Source organism: Drosophila melanogaster, chromosome 3R, assembly GCF_000001215.4.
Source record: "Drosophila melanogaster chromosome 3R".
Lineage (NCBI taxonomy): Eukaryota > Metazoa > Arthropoda > Insecta > Diptera > Drosophilidae > Drosophila > Drosophila melanogaster.
Genome location: NT_033777.3, coordinates 14350980 through 14365093, shown reverse-complemented (window position 1 = coordinate 14365093; position 14114 = coordinate 14350980). Strand labels below are relative to the sequence as shown.

Genomic DNA, 14114 nt, shown 5'->3' with positions numbered 1-14114 from the left:
CAATCACACTCGGAGTGCCTGCATTTTTCACGCTAATAGCGAATGTAAACAAATAATGAAACTAATGCAATGGCCATACTGAAAACAGAATGCATAAACAAATGCGTACATAGACCATTAATCGCCCCTCCACATTTCTGATACGCTTAATCACCCATTTTTCAATATATATGGCACATCTTATTACTCAATTAAAAATTTTATTCAATTATTTCAAGTGATAAATTCCTAAGCAAAACGAAATAGACATAGAAAAATATATATTTTGCTATATTAATGAATTATTGTTAGATTGTGTATCTGGTTTGTATGGCTGAAAATACAATTATTTTGAAGGCCTGCTTCCGAATGTTCCTATTAAAAATATTTAAGCACTGTTATATTCTTCTATATTCAAATGTTCACCAAGTGATCAATATCAATTTGCCAATCAAGACCCTCATTTGCCAGCCAGTTCAGTTGATTATTAATTAAGAGCCGAGCTTTCTTCTGCGCCAATCGAAAGAGCTGGCCAGGCGGCTGGAGCTCAAAGAGCCAGTCCGGGCTCCAATGCCCAATAACCCAATCCACAATCCCATCCCCATGGTCTCGAGGTGGACCAACAAGTAAACAAGTACCCAGCAGACAGCTTCACCGGCAACCAGTCCGCGCTTCACGATGTCAGGCGGCGATTACAGCTGATGAGTCACGCAATTAAACGGGGCCCATTAATATGAAATGAGGGGCACTTGCAGGGTGGCAGACAAGGGGGTTATTTGGGGGTAACTGGTGGAGAGGGGAAGCTAATGTTTTATTTCAAAGCGCCACATCTCGCGGTGCCGCAAGAGTGCGACAAAAGTCAAGCCATTAGGAACGTTTCTAATCAGCGATTCCGAGAAATCGACTCAATCAAGTCTAAGTGACGCAGTTCGTCGTCATTCACTTAAGCGGTCGTCTAGTTGCAAAAAAAAAATAAAACTAATTAGCCAGTAGCCGTGGCTGTGGTGCCGGTGCAGCTTGCAATTCAATCAATATCAATTGGCAAATTTGCATTCGCATTTTGCATTCAAGTCTCCATTTAAGTGACTTCAGCTCCTCGCAGAAAGGGGTTTTCAACTTGGACCGCAATCGTGTTTGGCTGCTACATACATATGTAGATGTAGATGTATGTGTGCATGTGTATCTAATTAATAATTATGACCATTATAAGCCAGCTGGTTGGTTGCTTTTTGCCTTTATCTGCAGACCAGACCAGTTCAGACGGCTTCCGCACTTTGCCGGCGCGCAAAAAAATGTAACTTTTAATTGAAAACTCTTTTGGTCGGCGCAAAAAAAAAAGAACTGCATATGCAGATGTGTGTAAATACCTCATATGCTCAATTGCTTTCGAAAAATCCACACACACACACGAACATCGATGCATTTATATAAATAAATTTGCACAGCACATATACATACATACATACATGCATATGACTTTGTTGTCGAGCCGAACTGGCCGACATCAAATCAAATTGAATGAGTGCGGTCCATTACTCTTCCAGTGATTTTGCCAAATGACTTCATTTCATATCAATTAAGTTTATTGCGCCGGTGTCTGCTGTGTCTCTTTGGCCCATAAAAAAAACGCATGCCGCCTTCACACACACACACACACACACACACACACACACACAGATACAGACTGAAATGCGAGCGGATACTCAGATACGCAGATACAGCGATACTTGGATACTTGGATACTCGGATACATTGCCCTGCCCTGAAAGCCGAACGAACCTGATTCATGCGCTTAATTGCTTTGGAGCGTGTGCCGCCTGCCGTCGCACACAAAAAGGTATGGAATCGAATTGTGCACACAAATGGGAGCAGCAAAACTTATGAGTTCGCCATTGTATCTGTATCTTTGGCTGTATCCGTCGCATCCGTGTATTTGCCCGTTGTATCTCTGTATCTGTAGCCGCGCGCGCTGGCTTTCAATAAAAATGACAACAACAAAAATTTTCGACAGTAGGTAGAGGAGCAAACGAAACGCTCATAAAATATGCCCAGCGAAACTGGGCACGCCAATCTATCTGGAGAGGAGCAACCCTACAGATGGGATAACGAAAGGGAAATTGAATAAAAACAAGAAAAAAATAATCGGCACACACACAACGGGCATTAAATGAAATTCAAATGGAAAGATCAACAACGGATAGCAGACCGGGTTGCATGCCTCACAATCTACGGATTAATATCCACGGCAACGTTACCTTTTTCTTTACCTTTACCACCGCTTAAAAACGGGACCTCTTCAAAATTCCCACAGTCAACAGATTTTCGAATTATATTGTTAAAAGACCTTTTTACCTTATCATAATATTAAAACAATGCGGAATAGAGTGCAATCCATTATGGGTATAAAACCACATTAATTTTTTGAATATTTAATTCTACCTTATCAATTTCTGGTTACTACCTATGAGTGCTACTTTATATATATATATTTATACTATATATACTTATTTTACAAACAAGGGATATTTTATTCTTAATGAATGATTGTAACATAATCAAAACAACTAATTACTTACAACGCCTGATAATTCCAATTTGTAAGCAAAATGTAAGGGAAAATCATTATTTCAAAATGAAAATCAGCAATTTCAAAATGAAAATCAGCAATTTCATTAGTCTGATCTTCCCACGAGATTAACGATACTGTGTTGAGCCGCTTACCTGAGTTAATTATAATATCATTCGATATCGATACTGCCATTTTCTGCTTATCTGCGGCCAAAGCCCGCATTTCTCGTGTGGTGTGCTCATTACAACCCTAATTTCGGTGACCCACAAATGCAATTAAGTTGCGATAAAAATAGACATTTTATATGATTTCCTTTCATTAGCCAGTCAGTCACTCAGTCCGTCAGTCAGTCAGTTCGTCAGCTAGTCATTCCGTCAGCCTGTCGGCTAGTTGTGCCGGCAATCAATCTTAGATATTGTCGTTCTGTTGATAAGAAACGACAACGCAATTAGATAGCCCGCTCCAAAGATAAGGCATTACGAATGTGAGCCACGGGCGGCACAGAAACACTTATTTTATGGATCGCCGCCCAGAGTCGAACTCATAAAAAGACAGCCGCTGGCTGCTCCTACTTCCCTGCTCTTTTTTTCCCAAGAAATTTCATTTATGGTTGCACCTAATTAGCTCGGCAAATAAGCGATAGCGCTTCAAACACAAAGGGGAAAACGAGAGGCATTCGAAAATGCGCGCCAAACCGAAGCTTTCCAGCACTTTTTTCGCCAGCTTTACAGCACTTTCTTGACTCACAAACAGCTGATCATTCTGCAATTGGCTTGCGGGCACGTTGTCGTGTAATTTTGTTTGGGTGAAATAAACAAAAATAAATGAGAGAATATAACGAAAACTGTTATCTTTTGTGTAGCCATAGCAACCGGTGTGTTTGACGCTTGAGTAACGTTTAAACATTCTCGTTTTGCAGCCTAGAAATCTATGAAAAGCAGCTAAACAAAAATCACACTCGCGCAGCTTGAGAAACCGGCGAAAAAAAGTATCTTAAAAATTCTGGATTGGAAGATTGAATGTGGAGAATTCACTGCAACTAATACCTTTACTACGAAAAACAAAAATCCACAACAGCAAATGGCAAAAATATCTAAAACGGAATTTTACATTTAAAAACCACTAAAAAGAAGCTAAGAACTAAGGAAAAAAAAGATTTCATAAAAGAATCAGAAATCCTTCGCAAGTAAGATACAGTTTTAAAATTAAGAAGATATTAAATACATATACAGCAGCTCAAAGCAAGAAAAACTGTAATTATATATTCAATACTACTTTAGCAAGTATGCCTTAAAAAAATATAAAAGTATAAATTCATATTTTCATATTTATTTACGAAATCAATTGCTGAACACTTTGCAATATCTTGATCAATAATTTTCAAAAGAATTATTAAATAAATTCCAAAATGGGCTTCGATATTGATAGCCAGAAGATTTGCTCGGATCTGGAGAGCTCCGATCGACGTCTGAAGACCACAGTTCTGGATGAACTGCTCGATAAGTGCAAAGAAGCAACAAATTCCGAGAGTGCTGACAAAATAGCCGATGTTTTCGATAAACTGTATCTGCATCTACTGAAATGCTACGAAGATAGATTCGAAAGCGTTCGCTCTAAAGCCATTCAAGTGGTAAGCGCTTTTTTGTCAAGTCTTCCGCCCACGGATTTCCACCTGATGAATGTGGTTTCAACTTTGGCGGAGCGGATGGGAAAGGCCGAAACCGTGGAGCCCAGCGAGGAAATCCGTCTCCTCTACATTGCGCAACTGAATTTGATGATTTGCCTGTATGAGAAAATGGAAAATGTGGGCGTCTTCAGGGAGTGCTATCCCTTGGTGGTGAAGATTCTGATTAAGTCTATCAAGGATGACTATCCGGTGGTGCAGCGCGAAGGATGCTCCGCTGTGGTTACTCTCTCTCGTTTGGCTGATACCCAGGAGTTTCGTCCCTTTACAGAATCCATTCTGCTACCTCTTTACACAATGTTGAATCACAAGCATGCACAGGCCAGGATATCGGCCATTCAAGCCATCGCCAGGCTGAGTCTACACATGGACGCCAGTGGCGATGCAATGAGAAGGCTCTTCAATGAGGTGTCGCCCCTACTTATGGACACCATGCCATTGGTTCGCCGTGAAGTCGGTCAGATGGGCATTCTTATGCTAATGGAACTATTGGATCGCTATTCCTTCTTTGAGAGAATTCTACCGCTGGTTCTTTGTTGCCTAAAAGACGAATCTCCGGAGGTTCTGAACCACATATACCCGCAATGGCTCAAGTGTGGCATACAATATTTCAATGAAAACGAAGCCGAGTTGTCACAACAGGAAATAAGCGATTTGCCCGTTGAGAATTACCCGAAAGATGTCAAGCGACCTACGATAGGATGTCGTGGATTGGTGCAACGATCTTTGCGACTCTTGCAACTTATTACCCGGGAAACAAGCGACTGGAAGGATAATGTACGCCTCCACGCCCTGAAGCTACTCTATCAATTTGTTTTGCACGCCGAGGCTGCCATGACTGCCAAGTTCTTTGAGATCTACGGGGATTTGGCCCATGCCTGTATCGATCATGTGGCAGAAGTCAATGCGGAAGCCGCCAAGGTGGCGGATTTGATGGGTCGTCTGTTGTCCTACGATGCCTGGATAGATCACGGCTTCGATGGCCTGGAACGAAATGCCCGTGAGTCTTATATGAGATGTTTCTACCACATGTTCACCGCCTCCCTCGGTGGCACCTATGAGCAGTTAATGCGCTTGGCCAAGCTTCTTCGCTGCACCGATTACTCGCATACTCTGAAGCCAGGTTTCCAGCATTACATACTCAAACTCTTGAATACCATTGTGGATAAAACGCTGAAGATCAATGCGGGGCAAAACGAGCTGGAAGATCTCTACGAATCGGTATATGTATGTGCCATTAAAGTAATGGCACTTTCAAGTTCACTCGAAAATGTCGGAGACGAAGATGTTAATTTCGGTCAAACGCTGATCGAAAAAATGGTCAAACTTCTCAACACTTCGGTTCCTAAAATTCACGAACGTTGGTTTCATTTGGCCTTGCAGGATGTAATAAATCTGGATGCGGCCTTAGAGGATAATGCTGAACCAGTGATGCTGTTGAATGGATTGATAAATATGTGCCACATTCGAGCCACCTATGTGCACGATCTTATCGAGAAAGTTAAGATCGTCTTTCAGCATTGCTGCGATAGTGCTCAAGTTAAAATCTTTAGCAGTCTCTCGTTAGCAACTCTATTTTGGTCGAAAACGATGAATGTAGAACGTGAGTCCAGCACCCAGATGTTAAGTGAATTCGTATCTCAGATTGTGGAACCCTATCTGACCTGGAAGGCTGGATCCAATGCCGAGGCCATGAGATCCCTGGCCATGGCTACTCTGTGTGCTTTGGCTCAGGGAGCCGAGTCGGAATCTGTGGAAGTACTACCCTCTCTGGCCAAATATATGCCTAGCCTGCTCGAAGATCGCAATGTCACCACACGTCATTATGCGATCAAGGCGGTTGTATATTTCCGGGAAATGTCTGTGGAAGATTTGAAGCCACTAGCTTATGCCACCATGCAGCGCATGGATGATCCTTCGGCTGGCATTCGTATCCTGGCTGCTTTGGCGATGGGTAAATTGAAGCCCAAGTTCGCCGAGACGGATACTGAAGAGAATTATGAAAAGGAGGTGTGGGATGCTATTGTTAAACGCGCCATGGATCTGCTGTTGCTCTATCACGAAAGTCCCGAAAAGGATATGAGGGCAGCTGTAGCCGTTACCCTAAAGGTCTTGGCCAAATCTCATCCAGAAGCCTGGGAGGAACGCTATCAACGGGCTTTACCTATGGCTCAGAAAAAGGATTTACTCACCGAACTCTATGATAAGCTAACTATCAATGAAGATTCACATACTGAGGTTACGTCAGCATCACAAGATTAGGATACACTTTACATATTAATTAAAAATGAATTAGATTTATTTTACCAATTTGTGTTGCAAATTAAGCTTCTTAGTAAACCAATTTAAATTTATATTGAAGATTAACAATTTTATAATCTCTTACAAACTTTAGCTTATATTCGGGTAATTGATTTAATTGACCTATATACATATATCCACTTCTCAGAACGAAGAACTGTTGTAAACAAAAGCTCCAAACTATAAAGTAAAATCTGCTCAAGCGAAAATTTCACAAATCTCTTGTTTATTTTCCCATGGCCAAAAATAATCCGTTTGATGATGAATTGGGTTGCAAATATGGGAAGCAAATCATGAAGCAAAAATCATCAAAAGCTGCAATTAATATACAGCACGGCATTGGGTTAATACATGGTAAATATACGAGTTTAAAAATATCCGTAAATGGGAACATAATTCAAATTGATAGAAAAAAAACTATAAAAAGATGATTGTGCCTAATTGTTTTATGTTTGGCCATAATATTGAAAATTCATTCGATTATAGCGAAGAGTCAATTAGCAGAGAAAATACCATTTTGCAGACCTCTCAATCAACCACCAATATTAGTAACAATTAAAAGCTAAGCGCACGCATGAAGTTTTGTAACATCAAATTGCAATTTTAATTGGGCACAGCGCTGTGTGTTTTAATAATCCGCAGGATTAACGAATCCTGCATCGTGTTGCATAACTTCTGGCGCATTCATTGCCGCAACTGAAGGATTTTTCAATCAGCAGCAGGTCGACCCAATTCCCTGGCAACGGAAAAACTAATTTGCGCCGCCATGTAGCCGAAAAGTTTGCACACTATATTAAAACAATTTGTCAAATTAGGCAAAATGTACAACTTTCTAATTAAAATACCCACATGCGCGCACTCGAGCTCCTGAATCCTTCGTTTTCGGGGATGAGGGCACACAAGCACAGTGGCCACTCAAATGTGCGAAGCTGCAAAGTAAAATTAAATTGTTTTTAAAATACGAATTTGAAAGTGTAGTGCCTAATAACATAAAATGGCAAAATAAAAGTATAAATAATAAGAACAGAATGAAACAAAATGTTGCCACTTACAGAGTATCCACTGTAGATACATTCGCATATCGACAAAGTTCAGATGGCGCCATTTCAAGTGACTGTCTCCATCTCTTTCTGTGCACTTAATTGCTGGCAAATGAGCGTGAGGAGTTTTTTTGCCTGTTTACTGATGGAAATGGGGAATGATACAAAATACACACATACTGCTTGTGTGTGTGTAAATGTGTGTGTGTGTGTGCTTGGGGCAAACACAACCAAAATGACTAACTGTAAATAAATGTTAGCAAACGTCTGGATGAATATCCTTGGCTGATTTGCACACGTAATTAATTTTATTTCACATTTTCGCCGCGGCTAATTATTACATATTTTGGCAATTAGCGACTCTCTTCATCGCCAGCCTTGGATCTCTATGGCCAGGATGTATTAAATTAAACTAAATGCCAGGGTCAAAACGAGTTGCGGGCGGTGTGTTGGCCAGATCTCCGCATTGTTATGGCCAAGCACATTTAACTAATTATGCCGAACTCCGGGCATCAAAGACAGTCGACTGTGGACTCGCAGGGGGCGAGGGCCACCCACAGACGTCAGTTGTCAGTTTAATTAATCCCTTTCAGTGGCAGACAGAGCCCGAGTTGCAAGTGCACTCGGAGAAAAAGTGGTCAGTATTTAAAATAATCACAGCGTAAACCTTTTACATACAAATGCCATACCATATGCCCAGGATGAATTGAAATGTAATTGCTGGAATTATAAAATGTTTTGCCAACATTTTCTCGCGGTGCATCGCGAATGGCACACGGCAAATAAACAGTTATAAATAGCAGCCATGAGCAGAGCTACGAACCTGGCCAAGGACCACCGACAACTTCATCCTCATCGCCGCCGCTTGTGGCGCACAAATTAAATGCTACATTCAATGCCATTTCTCGAAATCATTTCGAGTGGCCCGGCCCAGTGGGTTTTTTGGCCAGGGTTTCGAATGGTTGGGCTATCTGGTGAGTTTTTTTTTTTTTTTTGTGGTGGCCATGGGGTGGTAATGCCTGGACTGTCTGAAGGACGCACAAAAGTTGCCAGCGCTCGACTTCTGCCGCAATTGAATTTCACTGGGGCACAAAAATAAGAAAAAAAAATAAGTTAAGCCGCATGCCTTCTGCCCCGCCCCGCCCCCTACTCATCCACCTCTTGCCACTTTCTGTGAGCTTGCAATTTGAAAATTACTTTCATTACGTTTAAAAGTTCATTAAAATTTCACATCCCCCAAATCGTTCATTTCCTTTCCGCATTTTCCATTTACCATTTACCATTCGGCAGTTGTCAGTTGTCGTATATATTTACACACTTGACTGGCCCAGAAAAAAGCGATTGAGTTTTATAAATAAATATCTAGCAAATGGCGCTGACCTATTTGGCCGGAAAATACATAGATGGCCATGATGTTTTGACCTCATCGACGATTTCGTTAATTGAGATACTTTTCGCTTCTGATTGCAGACTGCATAATGCAAGCAAATTAAACGGGTTTACGTAACAATTAATGCCATGGCAACTGGAATTGAGTAACAATATCCTGGTGAATGGTAAAGGTCAAATGTGATGCAGCGAGAAAATAGTTACTGCTTAATTGTTGCAAGTTAATCAATATGATTAAATTGTTAATGAGTAATTTCCTATCTGCACAGAAAGCTTAAGAACCTTTAACTAACATACTTATACAAAACTAATTGTTAGCACATAAACGAAATTGTTCTCAGTGCAGCGCCCAATAAAACCTTCCCGAACAAATGGGCAGCGATGAGCGATGAACGATAATTAAATACCGCCTCATGCTCGAGTTACCATCCTTATCCTTATCCTTATTCCCATCCCTAGACTTATAAGGATAAGGATCCTGCCGAAACTTTGAGTGGCGCTCTTAGCAATTAGGGTGCTGCCGTTGGCTACCACTAATAAAAATGGGCGGAGTCGCTGGGGGCGGTGTCGTGTTTGGTGGCATCCTTGTCATCAAGTTGAAACATGGTGGAAGTTCTCTTCACTCGAACGGAGTTCGCTTCATTTGCTCGCAGCTTCGCTCGTTTCCACTTAAATGCTTAATTATAATTGAGTTTTATGTACGGCAAGAAGAAAAACTGTCTCTGAGCAAAAGCGAAAGCAAAAAAGAAAAGCCAAAAGCAGAAGCATTAGCAGCAGTGCCTTCATGCCACCGTACTTGAAATTAAATACAAATAATCTTTTGACTCCTTGTTGCCCCACAACCCCCTTCCCTACCCTCCCCCACCATCATCCCCCTGGCTGCTCCCGTACGAACGGGGTCCTGTGATCCGCTCCCATTTGGCGTTGTTTTAATTACGTCTTAATGCCAACGCTTAAATGGACGGACTGGAGCGCCTTTCTGTTCCGGACGAACGAAGGAGGGTTCAATGCCTTCCGAGCAGTGCGTATCAATTCAGCGTTAATTGCTCGCCAGTCCCCCAATTTCATTCCACCTCAGTCCACCGCCGCCAATCCCCGCCTGCATCATCTTCGATCCGGCGAACAAAATCGGATAAACTGGAGTGGTGCTAAAGCCATTTCGGCAAGGTTTTTTATTGATTTTTTTGCAATGCAAGCAGTTTCCAGAACACTGAAACCAAAGGGTTAATTCCATTAAACAATGCAAAAACAAAGCTATTGGAACAATCTTTCATTAAAAAGCAGTTAGTATACGAAATTGATTCCTAAAAGATCTTTCTTTAAATATTTATTATCCTTTGTTTAATGATATCCTAGCTCTATCCTATCTATCTATCTATCCTAGCTATAATAACAATTAAATGATTGAAAAAAAAATTAAATTACTTAACCACTATTCATGGCCTTTAATCACCATCAAATATATGAAAGCATGCAATATCCTAATTATAAAGTAAATGTATTTTTATACGAGGAGCAAACTTTTCAAATGGCGCCCTAAACCACTGTATTCGTTTGAGCTTAATTATGGGAATCTTGCCAGACAATGAACGAAAGTCTGAGTTCGGTTCGGAATGACTGGGGATGGGTTTGGGTGGAGATGGGAATGGGAATGAGAATGGGAATGGCACCATCATCGGAAAATGCTCATCAAGGAGCGGAGCTGGCAGCCAGACGAGCACCATCAAGTGCCATCGGGCCACTCACTCGAGAGCTATGACTTCGACTTGGCCATGTATCATTATTATTATGATGATGATGCCGGGCGAGTGTTTATTTTTGGGAGCCGGGCGATCTCGGTTCTGGGTGCAGAGTACCAAGTGGCCAGGGGGTAGCGGGGGTACAGGGAGCACAGTAGGCAGCGCCAGCAGTTTTTGTTAATGTTCGCATTAATGTTGTCTTACTGCGCCGGCTCTCATTTACTGCGAAATGCCGAGAAACGGTCGATGGTAACAGTGTGGGGGGGGGGGTTTGAGGAGCGACTGATGGCAACGTTGCTGGCATTAATTAAGCATGTTTGACTGTGAATGTCAACAGCAGAAATTGCCGTTCTGTGCATGTGTTTGTCCCTCTTGGTGCACACTGGGAGAAATTGGGAAGGCAAACTAAACGGAAAATAAGTTATATACCAGCAAGCTGCAACTCATTTTCAAATTTGTACATAATTTGTAAGTTATAAGCTACAAAATATTTTTTTTATTTTTTAAATACAATCTTTTTATAGTTATTAATTATAGCTTTCACAATCTAAAAGAATTTTATAGAAATAAGCAATATTACGTAGTAATGTTTTCAACCTTTTGACTGATAAGTCTCCCTGATTTAGCGCAGTGTAATTGTGCGAATGCGTTGACAGGCGGACGAGTGACGGGCTTTTGCACGGAGCGTGACAACTGCGCCCGCCCACCGCCAACCCGCCCCCCTTTCACTATCGGCTTTCTCCAGCGTCGCTTGCGCTACGTAATTAAGTGACGCAAGTCAATTTATTTTTCAATTAATCATTAATTTATGCGTACGGAAGTATAATTGACTCATATTTCAGCCGGCTGAGACGAGAACGCTTCGCGCAGAGAGATGCCAAATATTGGGTGACAGGAGAGTCATCATATTTCGATTACCTTTTATCCCCGAAAAAAAAGCAGATAAATAAACCTTTGCTCTTTATTCTACTTAATTCCCAAGATTTTACTTTCACATTTGGTTTGAGTGACGTCATTGTTTTATTGACCCTTTGGCCAAAGGGTTCCAACGCGATCTCAAAACGATTAGAAAATCTTCGTTATCTTCCCCACACAAAATTGTAGTTCATTTACAATTTGCATTTCAAGCGCTTCGGTTCGGAAAAGTGTAGTGATTCTGTAATACAACAAATAATCAAGTTTCCTTAAGTGGGAATTCTGAAGCAACAGAATCATCAGAATTGAAAACAGGATTGCTTCAAATATCATTATCAAACACTTTTATTGCGAATTTCGAGTAAATAAATTGTCCTTGATATACTTTACATACTCTTGGTAGGTTTTTATTTTCCACTCGATTTCCACGTCAATTTCAATTAGAAAATATGACAAAAATGTGTATAGAATATTTCCTGTTCGACTGAAATTATGTGAAAAGTTTTCACATTCGATCAAGTTGTTTGTTAAAAGTTTCTGCATACTTCATGTGCCAGTTAGTTGATTGATTGACAAACTGATGGATGAACTGAATGTTGCCGGGTAACTGCAATATAAATAATCGATGGCACATGGCCAATAATGCATTCATTTAAAATATTGCACTCGATTCGCCTGCATTCGTTTGACAATTAAGAGCCAACCAGCAATGGAATCCAATCCGATCGTAGGGAATCCAATAAGTGGCAACTCAGTCGACATGTGGACGAATTGGACGGCAATTAGTCAAGTGCGGTGACCTTTGACCCAGTTCACCTTATGGCCAACCCATGAGGCACTGGGCCTACTTTTGACAGACTCAAAAGGGAATTATAATAATGGCAATAATGAGAAGTTGTCGCTCTCCCATTTAAAAGGTCATCAATCATAGGCAGTTAGTTAATTGCGGCAAGTTCTCTTGCTCGTTCCCTTTGCATTTCACATTTCTTTCTTCGCTTTTTGTGTACAAAGGAGCGGCTGTCTAATGGCCGGGCCAACAAAAAAAAATAAAAATAAAACTGAAAAAAAACACAAACGTTTAGCGAATAAAATGCCGCAGCAAATTAAAAAATAAAGCTTGAGCACGCCAACTTTGCTGACCCAAAGTTCAAGTGAAATAAGCCATGACAAGCGCATTTCGTCCTCTTCTCGCCCAAAAAGGAGAAAAAAAACCCCAAGGACCCTTGGCGAAAAAGCTTTAAAGGCAAATTGCCTCAAAGTTTTGACTTATTCTTGGAGCACTTCCAGCCAAAAATCGATGTGGAAATAAAAAGAGATGGTTGTACGACAGGAAAAAAACAAAAATCCCCAAGCGAGGGCGAATTATGACAGGAAACATTTCAAACGGAAATGAGCCTGCCGGCACTTCCGGCTCAGCGGCAATTCTATATGGGCAAAATGCAAACATAATTAGCTGACATTTTCACTCATTTTGTGTCGTTTCAATCGCTCCCTTCCGCACTAATGAACAGCAGCTACCCACCAACCAAAAACACCCAGCCTAGTATCCATCCACTCAACAGTTGTCCACATCTAGCTGTCACTCAGCGCAGGCTTCACTGTCCCAAACCTTTTCAGTTACCCCTAAAAAAAGGCGTCATGAGAACAACCCTCGCAGACGCATCTAACAAAAATAACTTGAAAATTGCGCAGCATTTATAATCTGTCTTTGATTTATATAACGATTTCCGTTCAAACTACGAGTGGGAATGCACTTGAAAATAAAAGGCAAATCTATTTTATCTATTTTCAAAACAATTAAATTCATTTACAACCAGCTTAATACTTTTAATCTTAATGAGGAAACTGATCCTTAACTTATATAGATTTTAAAGGAAGAATAAATGTTTTTAATTCGTTCTAAAATGGCTCGAAACACGAGAAGTTGAAAACTCACTTACTCGCTCGCAATGTTTTCCTCAGTGCCTGTGTGTATATTTGGCATTTGGGCCACCCTTCGCTGGCTGCTGGATGCTTTATATGCTGACTTGACAATAATGGCGCAAACACACATCTCAGCCCGCTGAGAACGTGCCAGTGGCAGTGGCTGTGGAGCTGCTCCTGCTCCACAAAACTGGCTGCCTGCCTGGGATGGCGAACTTAACTTGGCCCGGGTGAACTGGTCGTGGCAGCACAATGACATGAATTCAATATAATAAATAAAATATAATGCTGTCAATAAAAATAAATAAATATAACATCAACAACAGCAGCAGCCAGTGGCAGCAACAGAAACAGAAACGAAAAGTTTAAGACTTCGCCGGGGGAATTGTAGATTGAAGAGCTTAAATGCTGCGCTCGAAATAGCCACGTAATGTTTGTGTGCTCTGCAGATTTGGCTGCCGAATGGCTGCCATTTACCTTCGTTTCTTGTGGGCGTGGCTGGGAGCTGGGGGCTGGGGGCTATGGAAGGATATGTGCTGGAATTTGCCCGCAAAAGTAACTGTAATGTTAAATGA

General features: G+C 41.2%; 2 protein-coding genes across 5 annotated transcripts in view; both read left to right on the top strand.

Moving 5' to 3' along the window:
* The window catches only part of NK7.1, a 43539-nt gene that overhangs the window by 7858 nt on the left and 21567 nt on the right, over nucleotides 1-14114 (top strand). The gene's annotated exons all lie outside the window — the stretch shown is intronic.
* On the top strand, nucleotides 3308-6738 carry Dnaaf5 (Dynein axonemal assembly factor 5). Its single transcript, NM_169581.2, has one exon. The coding sequence runs from the start codon at nucleotides 3957-3959 to the stop codon at nucleotides 6492-6494; it is 2538 nt and encodes an 845-aa protein (NP_731905.1). The 5' UTR covers nucleotides 3308-3956; the 3' UTR covers nucleotides 6495-6738.

Bases quoted from the DNA above. Each gene is read 5' to 3' on its own strand.
- Dnaaf5 (NM_169581.2), top strand. From the start codon at position 3,957: ATGGGCTTCGATATTGATAGCCAGAAGATTTGCTCGGATCTGGAGAGC.